The sequence below is a fragment of the Lagopus muta genome, chromosome 8 (assembly GCF_023343835.1).
Source record: "Lagopus muta isolate bLagMut1 chromosome 8, bLagMut1 primary, whole genome shotgun sequence".
NCBI lineage: Eukaryota > Metazoa > Chordata > Aves > Galliformes > Phasianidae > Lagopus > Lagopus muta.
The window spans coordinates 15,538,867-15,552,717 of NC_064440.1; the positions used below are offsets into that span (position 1 = coordinate 15,538,867).

The window sequence follows — 13,851 nt, forward strand, 5'->3', positions numbered from 1 at the left end:
ATATTATAAAACTGTATTTTACGTTTAAAGGTATTCTAAAATAATCATTTCACTTCTTTAACATATGCTAGTGAGATTGTGTTAAATTTTTGTTTGTGAAAAGTAACAAGTTAAAAGTTTTGAAGTATGACTTTATGTGCAATTGCTGTGATTGTTGTTTCCCTTTACATTAGGGAGTCAGTGTGGAGGCAGTTGATCCTGTGTTTCAAGCAAAAATGTTGGATATGCTGAAACAGACAGGAAGGTAAGTCACCCTGAGAATAGCTGGGAATAATAAATACTTTCTGCGTATTGTTTAGAAGAAACAGTTGGCTCTCTGCAAAATTAGTGAACACGGGGCTGTTTGTAATTTTTGACAAGAAATAATTGTCCCAGAAAATGGCTGAGTAGCGTAGCATGTAATTCACCTCATGCCTTTCCATTGTCAGGAGGTTGTCACTCACATTAAACTTACATCTTTGATTATTGCACAAAAAGATTAGAATGCTGCTCAATTTAGTAAAAGATTGATTTTCTTTTTCAATTAGGACAAAAAAAGCACATTGTTTTAGCCTACTTTCGTGCAATTTTAATGAAAAGAAAAATAATTGGGTAAAAATACCGTAGTATTTAAATGAATCTTTTTTCACTCCTACCTCTCAACAGTTGTCGCCTGCTTGCTCAAATTCTTTTACTGTGGGAAAAACTTCAAAATTAATGTTAGCAAAAGGCTCAGCAGCTGAACAGAACAGTGCAAATTGCTTTTTGACTGAGTTCCTAGTTCTACTGCTGGTTTAATTGATATTTAATCCTTTCCTACTGTTGGTTTCCGTTGTCCATGTCTGAAATGGACTTTCTGCAGTGAAAATTCAGCCCTCGATGCCAAGGAGTTAAAGAGTAGGTATTTACTCAAGTGCTGAAAGGGTAAAAACTGGTTCAGGGAAGGTGTGGTAACAGGGTGAAAAACTGAAAGCATGATTTTCCTCTGCTAATGTGCATCCCTTAATGATAACACTCTTTTGTTGGATTTATTCGTGTCCATGTTTTCACCATACTATGGTGAGTAATTTAAGTATTTCTAATGGCATTTTTTCACAAGTCACCCTAATTTTTGCCCTGAAACGTAACTGTTTCTTCTTCTGTTACACGTTTTTATTTTTCAAGAATTTCAATGTCCTCTTCATTTCAGACCTGAGATGGTTGTTGGTTGGTATCACAGTCACCCTGGCTTTGGCTGTTGGTTGTCTGGCGTAGATATCAATACTCAGCAGAGCTTTGAAGCGTTATCGGAAAGAGCGGTTGCTGTGGTGGTGGATCCCATTCAGAGTGTAAAAGGAAAGGTATAGTAGGCTTTTCTTTTTTAAAGGTACTTCAGTAAGAATTAGTATGAAGGCACTGTGGGTACGAACAACTGATAATCCAAGTGTGCATTGTTTTGGAGATTTTATTTTAGCCACAAAATCTATGATGAATTACTAACAGATTGGAATAGATTTAGCCCCTTAACGTAGGTACTAATAAGGCATTGATTTATAGGCGTTACATATGTTGGCTCTTAGTAGCATTTCTATTCCAAAATGTTTTATGGAATAAAACTTTACAGAAGACTTGGTATCAAGCATTCAAGTTTTCTAGAAAACATGCCGATAAATGATTAAATATGTTGAATGATTATGAAAAGAGATTAACTTGCAAAGCGTATTGGGTTATAGTTGTCCTTTGTTGAAATCTCTTTTGTTCTTGTTTAGTTCTCTTTTTATTTCTTTCTAGCCCCATATGCCATTTTCCTATTTCCTGCCTCATGACAGCAGGGAGCAGCTCTATTATCACCTTCACAGAGCTGTCTGCAAATGTGAGAGGCAATTCGATTTTGCTCAACCACAGGGAGAGTGGATTAGAAAAACTACAGAACGCACAGAAATTGGCTAGGTGGTTTACTGCTTTAAAATACTGCTGAGGTGTTTTGTTTGAGCATGCACTCCCATTGTATTGTGGAATAATTATTGAAATACATCATGATATATATCTATGGATTGTATTAATGTAATTTTATAAATATTTTAAAAGTGTTCATTTTCTGTAAAGCTGTAGTACCATATTTCCTGTGAGACAGACTATAGAGAAGCTATCGAATGATTCTGCTAAGCTTTCTTTTAATTTCATAACAAAATATTCTGAAGCTACAGTTGTGCTGCACCTAAATTGTTTTCTTGGTTTGTTTTACTCAGATTCTGATTTTCATCTTGTAGTTGCTTATGTAAAACAGAAGCATTTGAAAAATGAATAGCTTGTGGTTGTTTGGAAGATATTAGATATCTGAATCAATTCTGCTTCCTTCTAAATTGTGTAATTGATGTATTTTGATAGTTTTGGGGGAGACAATTGTTGCATTATGCTATTTAATTTGTGCTGACTTTTTCCTAGAACTTTTTTTGTAGGTTTGCTTAGCTTGCTTTAATTTTCTCTTTCCAATATAAATATTGAAACATTATTTTTATTTTGTCAAACTATAATTTGGGGGTGTGTACTAATAATGTAGAGCTAACTAGCTGTTAAATCCATTGAGGAGAAAAGCCTCCCAGTAAGTCATGCTATGCTGCTGCTATGCTGTACCACATTTGCTCACTATGAGCTGCTTTTTTTTTTTTTTTTTTTTTTTTTCTAGTGTTGTTTGACAGAGATGCCACCTTAAATGAAGGTCTTTGTTCTCTTCATGAAAAAAGCTTTGGCATTTTTATTTTGAATTTTTGTCCATCTAGATGTTTCTCAGTTACAGCTTTTTGTATGGCATTGCTGCTGGTACTTAAGATCACTGGAAGTCTTGCAATGTTTGTTTTCCATGCAAGTCTAGCTGCTACAGTCATTAAATTACATCCTCAGGTTTTGTATCTTAAGGAAAAAAAAAATAAATTACATCTGTCATGTTTCTGGCAGTGCATCCCTAAATCTTTGAATTTGAACCCCCCAAATTGTGTCTACTACTTCTGATTAATCTCTAGGTTTTGGGGTGTGAGACTGGGTTATTGAGTCTGTATGATTTTTATGTCTTTGTTTGAGAAGTTCACTTACTTAGATTAGAATGTGTTTGGTTTTAGATGAACTGTAAGAAGAACGGACTTATTAGAGTTGGTGAGGTTTTGTAGGTCAGGTTTGACTGCTTCATGTGTGTGGCTGTCTGGTGCATCTTGGTATGCTGGGCGATTTGAGCTGTGCCTTTCTCAGGGCCTGTGTTTCCCCACTGCCAGCAGAACAAGAAATGCTGGCAGAGGTAGTTTTCTTGCTGTAGTAGCCACTACAGTGGGGGGCTTTTGCGGATGTGTGTAGCTATGTGAGTCCAAGATCATTACTCATTATACCTTTTACCAACATAACTATCTGGCAAAAATTACAGTGAACATGTGGCATAGAAGATTTTAATATGGTGTGTTTTGACTGAGATTAGAAGTATTTAAAAACAAAGTCCAAAATAACACAGTAGCTGATTTTAAACCTGCCGGAGAGCAGTCCGTGCCCAGATAAATGGCTGCAGCCTGCAGCCGGCGAGGCAGCTGGTGCTGGGGAGGAAGGAAATGGGGCAGAGGTAATTTTCACGCATCGGGAAGATGAAATGAATTCTGGTGAGGAGCTTCAGGTCCATCTTGTCTATCCAAAGAATTAAAAAGTGGTTTGCTCTGTCACTGGTGGAAAAGTACAACTTATTAACTTGTTAGCTGTCCTTATCTGGCCATGCGTGTTCTGATTCCAAAGATCTGCTGGGACTGGCGTTGGTGACTGCAGTTCAAAGACAAGAAGATGTAAAATTTTCACCAGTTTCAAAAAAGATGCATTATGTCGTCTTAATGGCCTTGAACAAAATATGAAATTTGCATTAAAAAAAAATTCTCGTGTAGGCTCATGGGTTAAATGCCATTTTAGGACCATTTATGGACCACTGTGGCCATTTTAGGAATGGGGTTTTTTTACATAAATATAGTAGGACACACGAAATACAGGATTCTAAATACTGATCTTTACATATATTGAGGCTGATAATGTTTCTGCTGACTGTAGAACAAACTCACAGCAGATCAGTGAATTTTAACTGAGGTCAGTGTTGCCAGAAACCAGAGAGAAGCAGCTTTGTGTTGGCATTTTTTTTTTCCATTCTGTGAATGAAGTCAAACATGGTAAAATATGGACAGTGGACAATCTGGCTAGCTGTTGCTTGATCTTGTACTTATTACCAAACTTTTTGTTTAATCTCCCCTCCAGTTTTTCAGTCTGTGAAATGGGAGTTGTGATACATATTTTGAATATTGCACAGAAGTAATATAATTAAAGTTCTCGAATAAAGTTAAATATTGACATTTTATATTTATTTCCGACATACATTTTTAAATCTCTGTACAGAGAATTATATACTTTTGCCAAAGGTTAAAAAAAAAAAATTTTTTTTTTTGACCTTAGGTTAGCAGCTGTTCCTTACTTCTTGAGGAAAATACTACATTACAGTAAATGTCATAGTTATAGTTTTTACTCTACAAGTATTAACTATACATTAATACTCATTTATGCTAAGAAAAAGGGTGATGTTTTCTTTTTAAAATTCTTTAAAGCCTTAAGATTTGTTTAGTTTACTTACACTGTTAGAAATCTTTATTTAGAAGAAGTCACCGTTTATAATGGTGTGCTTTCCTGAGAGGTAGTTCACTGGTTTCTGTCAATTAATAATTGCTGACAAAATTTTGTGAAATAAAGTTGATGAAGTTTTGCCATTAATGGTTTTGAGTATTGTCCCTAACAAACCTCTTGTTCATAGAGCAAAATTTCCTGTCTGTTGCACTGTAATCTTTCCTAGCAAGGCACTGTCAGAAACCCTGGTAGGAAAATCTGTTGTTTTCTGAAGAAAACTTGTCTTTGTGATAACTCTTTATAAATTGCACTTTGCATGTTTGTCACCTCCTGGCAGATAAACATGCTGTGCATCTTAATCCCATGCTCAGACCATATCCTGTAACTTTTATAGAAGAGGTTTTTGCTTTGCTATTTTATTATTACCCAAATCTCATTCAGAAGGAATGAGGAGAAAAAAACCTTAAGTTTTAACTAGTCGGGTGGTAGCAGTCATTCTGGTAGGAAGTGATCTCTGGAGAACGAGTCCAGCTTTGTGCACAACACAGGCTCAGTACTGAGTTCAGATGAAATCACTCTAAGATTTTGTCCACTCGAATCTTGAGATGCAACAGACTCGTGGGATATCTGTTCTAATGCTTTATTATTCTTGCAGTGTCTGTTTTTGAAATAGACAAAATTTATGCAGGCATAGGATAAAAGAGTAAAGTGCCATCACAAAACTTACATACGGTCAAACAGAGTTCATTACTGAATGACATGTTCCAGTACTATTTCTCTTCCCCTCTCATTGGTACATGTGTTAATTCTAGATCTAGGTGTCAACTCGTGTGCAGTTTGTTATGTATAGAATGATATGGTTTTGGCAGTACTTGATTTTAGTTTTTAACTTTTTAACTTAGTAGGTTGGGTTTGGTTTTTTTTTGTTATTGTTCAATAATTAACATAACAAGAGTGATTTTGATTTTATAACTTGTTACTCTAAAGGAATGAAACCAAAAGGAGGCAGAAAACAAATAATGACTCTTCTGGATGTTGGAATTGCCACCTATCCTCAAAAATTTCCTTTGGCTGAACATAAGTCTTACACTAGTTTTCTAAAACACACACTTTCAGACCTCCATTCTTTCACAGAATCACAGAATAGCCAGGGTTGGAAGGGACCTCAAGGATCATGTATCTCCAACCCCTCTGTCACATACAGGGCCACCATCCTCCACAGTCAATACTAGAACAGTACCCCCTTTCATTGGGGCACTGTTTTCTTTCCTCTTCATACTTTTCCTGTTCCCTTGTTTGTTGGGAGGTAGTGGCTACTTTTAAAGGAGAAAAAAAGCAATACTTAAAATGAGATGTATGGAGAGACTAGGGTAACACGTGAAATTTGAAATTGAAAATAGCCCACTAGGGATTAAATTTATGAGAACTTTGAGAAGTAGGTAGGAGCTAGCCATCAGGACTTTTTTTTCACATGCACAACTTCCCCTCCTCAGTTCACACATTTATCTTAATAATGGTTATCTTAATAATGGTTTTCTTAATAAATCTTCCCCAGAAACAGGCAAAATCAAGTCACAAGAGTACAGCTTGCAAGTATTAGTAAAAAACTAAACAAAACATGTAATGGATTGTGTTGTCCACTACTGATTTGAGATGCAGTTGTTGACTTTGAGTTATTATGCACTTCATATTTTACAATAAAATTCCTTTTAAAGCATGTAGAATATATACGATTTTATATCAGAACATTTTTTACCTGGACAATTTTCATTATTAGAACTGGACTTAACGTTATTTTCTGTTGAAAAGGAAAAATTGTAAAATACAGAAGGGAACTTTACAGTGTGTAGTTTTGTTTGAAACTGTTCAGAGATGGAGATTATATCATTCTGTACGCTTTGTACAGCAATTAAGTACTCTTATGTACTTAATTGTGTGTATAAACTTTGAGTACTTGTATAAACGCCTTGAGTATTGGTATGCTACTGAACAGTGAGGATGGTAAGGCCCTGGAACAGGTTGCCCAGTGATGTGGTTGATGTCATGTCCTTGGAGGCTTTCAAGGTGAGGCTGAATAAGGCCTTGGGCAGCCTGATGTAGCTGTGATGTCCCTGGTCTTTGCAAGGGAGTTGGACTAAATGGCCTTCAGAGGTCCCTTCCAACTTTAAGGATTCTATGGTTCTATGATTGATTGTTAGTAATTTGTAGTTTTTGAAATTAAAGGGGAGAACCACAACAGCTGAGAAATAATAGTGGAGGATACTTTGTCATTAACAATTTGCACTGTTGAGGCTATTGTCATAAATAATTACAGGAACACAGTAATATGTTTTTGTAGTGTGATTTTAGTCTTTCAGTTGCCGAAGCTTGAAGACAAAGTCTTTCTTTCTTTATTAGAAAAAGCTTTTTTGACAATGTTGAATCTTTCTGCCTGTGTGTTTCTCTGTTTGCTTCTGTCACTAATGTTGGTCAACAGGACTTGACTCTGTCAGCTGCCATAGTAGCCTGTGGCATAAGGAGGGCAACCGTATTCAGCAAGAGTGGGATTGCCAGTTTCATGTAACAAACAGCTAAGTGACCACCAAATGACTGTTGAACTGTGACATTTCTTACCATTGCCAGGACAGTGCATTTGTTATAGCAGAGACTGCTTACTGGGGCTGAAACAACTGGCTTGGATCTAGGTAGGAACCAACTTATATCTAGATTTTTAATAGCAGCCTGATTTGGAGAATAAGGAATAAAATAACATTCGTGTTGCTGTTGATTACTGTTGATTCAATAAAGGCTGATGCATTTTTTTTCCCTGAAGAATCACGTTTGTAGGAGATGAATTGCATCTGCACTACAGAGTAGGCCACTTGGTGTTCATGCATGTGCATTTCAGTTGAGGATATGATTTTTCTGAACGTAGGCATAAACCACATTTGCATTGAGCTGCTTTATCACTGCCACTCTTCCATGCATTTGCTACGGTTTGTATGAAAGCCAACATTTTTATTATAATTGCGTATATTCAGAATAACATGTTTTGCATATTTTAAGTCTCAATTTTTCTTAGTGTGATGCCAAAACTGTTAATATCAATGCTGGTGTTCCAGATTTTTAAAACAACATCCTTTGGATTTGCTGTGTTTAAATTAGCAATGTATACTTACCTATGAAACCATTTTCACAGGTTACTTCAGTTCATGCCCTTCCTTAAAACAAAAAAAAATTTCAAGACGACTTTTTGTTGGAAAGCATTAAATGTTTAATTTCCTTTTGCCATAGTGGATGTAGAATAGTCCATTTATCTTCATTAAGGCATATAGCTTTAAAACTTGTGGTTTGCTGCTTGTGAGTTATGGATGCATGCCCTCACTTGTCAAAATAAATGTATTATACTGTAGTCCTCTCCCCTCCCAATATGGATGTTGAAGTTGTATAGCAGATTTGACCACAAATAAGCAATTCTCTAAGGATAGAGAAGGAAAATGCACATACTCCTAGGAATATATTTTCCAGAGCTAAAATTGACATTTTATAAATAATTTCCATGTTGCAAACTTCAAACTCACAATCACAGCAATTCAGTGGTATGCATTTGGCATGAGTCAGTTTCAGTTCTTAGTGCTTTTCATTGGAAATGGCATAAAAAGTAAGATTTCTTTTAATTTTTTATGTTGTGGGCTTACAGGGGACAGAAGATGTTCTTCACTTGTAGTTGTCTAACAGTGCATGGCAGCATAAATAACGAAATGGTCATAAACCATAGCTGCACTTCTCAGGTCACATGTTCCATTTCATTTTTAAAGAATCTAGAAGCAAACTAAGCAGTCGATAACAGGTCAGTTGCAGGTGATAAAAGATATTTTAGATGGGACATTACTTCTTTTTCCACACCTGGCATAACCACATTATATCTTTTGCAGAATTTTCTTTAAGCACTGGCGTATTTGTTCACAAACATATGGCATAAACAATGCATTGCTATTTGAGTTTAAAGGATACAATACATTTGTAAAGATAGTCACCATATGTGATAGAATCTTCAGTGGAAAAAATATTGATGCTAGAAAAAATGTAATTAAAATAAAAAAGACTGGCTTACTTCTTACAGAACTTCAGCATTAAAATATGGTAGACCTTGCCTTAAGTGTTTAAGTCTTATTTGTAGATTTGATGTTGGAGGAATTTAATAGAATCACGTCTATAAATTACTCCCAAATTTCTCATAAATTTTTTTCAAACACAAAGTTTTGAAGGCTGCTTTAGAAACAGTGGTTATGTACCTGGCACACGGTGTCTGAAGAAGCTAAAACATATCTGGCTACTGAACATCGTCAATTTTTAATCATGCCATTATTTTTAATAAATATGCACAGATTAGAAAAGACCAGATTTCTATCTAGTTACCAGTTGAAGAATCCAACACTTGTGAGTAGCCATGAATTGTATTAATTATAGCTATTCTCAAATCTATAAAGTAGACTGAGCATAATTATGAATTTTGTTTCTGGAAGTCAATTATGTGGTCTCTATTGTGGTTAATGACCCCAGGAAAATGTTTGGAAAATACTGTATAGTTATTGTTTTCTAGATTATTATGCTTTTTTGAAGCTAAGACAGATGTACAAAAAGATGCAGTTTTTATTTTGTATTGGCAGCTTCCAAATATTTAGTATCTATTTCCAAGAGCTGCAATTAGTAAAGCATCCATGGTACTGAAATCCACACATCCCACAAGCTAATTATATTTGCAAGGTCAGATTGAATACATATTTTCAGAAAAATAAAGGGTTATATAAATGTGTCTTCTACTTGGCTGTTATATCACAGTTTGTTGATCTGGAGTATAATGTGTACAATTCACAAATTTGTCTGATAACAGAAAGTGGTGTGTGATTGTGTTTATTTTACTAACCAGTATATTCACAGCAATCACTTCCAAATATCTCTCCAGTAAAGATGTGTTAATTACAAAACAGACAAGGTCTTCTATTATATTAAAGCTACTAACAAGAAGACAGCAGGAATCACACATGTAAATAGCATCATCAACCCCTATTTTAGTCCTCTGTTTTGATCTGTGAGTTGCGCATAGACCAAAGGTGCTATTAAAGACTCAGTATATGAAATAGGCAGCATTATATGAACAAAATTTATTCAACAAGAAAACAGACCTTTAACATGAATTTAACAAGCCCGAGAAATTATAAACTCTCATATGCTGCAGATTCATGCAGTGATAATAAACAAAAAAGGAAAGTAAGAGGTTTCCTTAAGCTAGCCAAACTGCTAATGGTTTTGTTATAAGCTGTCTGCTATTGAAGTGACCCCTGTAAAGTCTGAAGACACTTGTACTCAGAGAAATTAACTGGTCAGAGCGGTGAAAGAGATGCACTATGGAATTGCATTTGAGGAAAACCTTACCACCTTATTTCTGGAAAATATCCCAATGCCACAGACTTTTCTTTAACTTTTTATGTCTTTACAGAAAGAGAATTTAGCATGAAGCTTGAAAACTGTGGTTTTTACTAACACACTGCAAGATGCATTAGATAATTGAAGTGCAGTGACAGCTTAAAAAATTTGGATGAGACATACTGACTTCTTTGTGAAATTCTGAGTAGTGAAGTGTGGGTTTGTGCTGCTTTTAATTAAACCTTAGAGGTTCATTTTTTGATGAACTGTCTCCGAAGTTTCCATAGTCCAACAGTGAGTGACCACATTGCCGTCACCTGATTGCATCATGCTGTACTTCAGAATACACAAATGTAGTAAGCTGACTTCAGCCCCATGCACCTCCGAGCGCTCACCCACAGGGGTTCTTTTCTCTAATCTTACTGCAGCATAATTAACACCTAGTTCACCCATTGCTCATTAGTACACTGGACATTAATGAGTATTTATTTTTATGTAGTCCTTTAACAGAGGAACTGATTTGTTCTCACCAAGAACAAAGCAATTACATTTTGTGGAAGCCAATATATAGGATTTGTTTTTGTTTATGCTTTTATTGCGTATTAGGTCTAAATTTAGCCTCCAGGTTGTTGAGCATGTTAGTTTCTGTAAGATGGTTGCTATAGTGATAGCAGCAAATTCCTTTAATCTTAGTGTAGTTAAAGTATTTACCATTGCTCGTCATAGTGCAACTAAGATGAGAAATACCATCCGTGTGCATTGTTCTGCCCTTCTACATTATAGGAATTATGGTTTTATCCCTGTGCAAAGTGTGCAGTTTGTGATTTCAGTTCTTCGCACAGCTTTGTTATGCTGCCCAGCTGAAGCAGTGCTGGTTGCAGTCTGGAGAGGCCTTGAGTCCTGCCTGGCCTGGCACTGCGCTGCCCTGCTAGCCTTGCTTGCTCCTTAGAGCCAGTTATTATTTGCTTGATTTTTTTTCCCCTCTTAGCCAGCTTGTCTCAGGAGACCTGCAGTGTGGATTTTTTCTTTTTTTTTTTCTTCACTCAACTTTTTAATTTATACTGCCTGTTTGTTATGGTTGGGCATTTCCAGGTGTTCATAAATTGGAGCATCTGTTTAAAATGGAACACAGAATGTAAATAAAATGGCTTGTCATGAGTATTTTAAGGTACTTAAAAAATCTGATAGTAATAAGAGGAAAAATACATTTATTTGAGGTCAATGAGATGTATGTAAGCTATTGAGAATTAAGGGTTTTTTAAAATAATTTTGTAGTATTAATATAACGTGGTTTGCATTTGCTGCTTATTTAGTTTGGCTTTATTGTTGTCCAGAAATGAATTATCACTGTTAACTGATGTTAATTGGGTCACAGCCTAATATTTTTAACATAAAATTGTTTCATATATTTTCTACAGTATATTCTAAGCTATGATAGATGCAGACAGGTCTGGCAGCTGAGAGGCCACTCAGTAGGCTGTAGTGATAGTGAGTGGTACTTCGTCACTCAGCATGGCTGAAATAGTGGGGCCTGAAAAGTAAAGGTGATGAGTTAATAGGCTTTTTAAGTTTACAATTTGATAAGTATTTTGTGATAAATACTTGCTTACTAATTTCATTTAAACATCAATTATAATTAACAATTATAATCCTAATAATCCTTAATAATTATAATCCTAACAAACTTCATATGTATTTAGTTATTACTGGTGTTAATCAAGAGGAAAATGTTAGGACAGTGTGGAAAACCCAGTCTCGCCTTCTCCACAGACTTTTGGTAGGAGACAGTGGTTGATTTCTTGTTGATTCATGACAAAAGACTTAGTTCAGCTCTAATACCTCAAAATATCAGACTAATCCTATAAATGTATCTGTTGTTGACCAGCCTGTAGTATGGGAGAGAATAAAAATGATTGCAGTAAAAGCAGCTTAGATTGAAAATATTTAGCTCGAAGATCTGGAATAACTCTTCAATGCTAGGCAGAAAAGTTGTCTGCAAAGACTGGCAAGAGCTATTTGTGTGGCTATGTGATACTGGGCCTTGTCAGAAGGCTGGGGCCTGAACAGGAATGGTTGGCTTGTAATGGCGAGTGCCTGGTGAGAGTTAACTTTTTGTGTGTATTGCTGGTACGTCCTCAGTTCCATCACGTCTGGTGTAGAGTTGGATAGGTGATTGGATTTTATTCTTTGGGCCATGAAATACCATCTCCAAATATTTTCATAGTCAAATTCAGCACAGGGCAGAACAAAAATCAGTGATGAATTTACTTTATTTGCAAAGAAATGGCTCTGAATAATACCTACTGTGTATCTTTAAATCATAAATGACCTTGGTTTTCATATACTCTATTTTTTACTCCTGAGCATGACACTGACAAGGACTTTTTAATCCATCAGACAGTTTATAGACCCTTCTGTAGTCACAAGAAGCAAAAAGCATCTGACTAGAAGGGAATACATGGGGCAAGTTCCTTGCTAGCTATAATTTTCTTGTCATTTCAAGTATTGTGGTAGTATAATTGATGTGACAGGACTGGGCTTTAGATTCAGTCCCTTAGCTTGTGCTCACTTTCAGTTTTAGTCTCTCTCTGTCACTCACTATGACTGGATAAGATTTAGGTGACTAACATATGCATACCTTTGAAGATTAAGAGTAAATGTACATTAAAATTTGTTATCTGATTATATAATGTATATAAAACTTGCAGCTTCATGGAAAAGATAGTAATTGGTGTCACCTTACAATGCAAGGTAGTGTAGTGTGCTGATAGCATAGCCAGCAGGAGGCTCTTTTTTATTAATATTATAATTAAATGATTTTCTGGATAAAGGCCAAAAACAGATGAGAGTTGATTGTGCCTTGTCCACTGTTGCTTGGCACTATTAGTTGCATTTTCTAAAAAGAATTGACTTGACATCTTGTTTTTACAGGTTGTTATTGATGCCTTCAGATTGATCAATGCTAATATGATGGTCTTGGGACATGAACCAAGACAAACAACTTCAAATCTGGGTCACTTAAATAAGCCATCTATCCAGGTAAAACCAGTGTTGATAATCCTGTAAATTGCAGGACCTTTTCAGCATTTTGGGGGGAAGGTGCCTGAAGACAGTACACTACAAGTTGTTTATTGTTCTCTCTATAGCATTTTTCTGCATGCCTTTAAAAGTGATGTGAATCATCAGTGGAGTTATGTATATGAAGAGTTCAAAACTGAGCCCTAAATTAACTAGCAAAGTGTGAATTTCTGTGTAATTATTTACTGCAGAGGTTAGAGTATAATTTTTTTTAAATGTAAACTTCTAAAAGTAAGGATTGATATCACACCACGTGACATGAAATAGGTGGGCTATTAACCTTTTTCAGTATTGCAATTTTAAATTAAAACTTTCTTATTAACTTGTCTAAACCTTCTTAAATTATTCTGGAACAAATTATGGAAATAATATTGCCTTTCTGCTGTATGCATTGCACGTTGTTGTGTAACATGCAATTTGGATTTAAACTTGCATTTTGTCTTAAAATTTGTCTCTGATTTTGATAAGATACAGTAGTTTGCTGGGAAAAAAAAAGGTGGAATAGGAGATTCAGTAGATCAATAGGTCGTTTGATTGGTTGTCTCAACTATAACATTTCTGTCCTTTGGGAATGTTGTCTTATATGTCTTTGGAACCATTTTGAAACTTGATATTCAGAGTTTGAATTCCAAAATTAACAATTTTGCTAGTAAGACAAAAAATGTTTTTCTTGAATGAAACAAACCAGTGTTTCAAGATACAGCTTCTGGTCTGAAGCAAGTATTCCCTAGAGTAATTTAATGTTTTTATCTATCATTCTTCTGCCTCAATGTCTTT

General features: G+C 35.4%; 1 protein-coding gene across 2 annotated transcripts in view; it reads left to right on the forward strand.

Annotated features, from left to right (window-relative positions):
* PSMD14 (proteasome 26S subunit, non-ATPase 14) overlaps positions 1-13,851 on the forward strand; it is a 45,396-nt gene that overhangs the window by 23,355 nt on the left and 8,190 nt on the right. For both annotated transcript variants that reach the window (XM_048952824.1, XM_048952823.1), the window contains 3 exons: positions 174-244; positions 1,169-1,319; positions 12,928-13,035. In XM_048952824.1, coding sequence (XP_048808781.1) covers positions 174-244; positions 1,169-1,319; positions 12,928-13,035 — 330 coding nt within the window. The remainder of the gene's footprint in view (positions 1-173; positions 245-1,168; positions 1,320-12,927; positions 13,036-13,851) is intronic.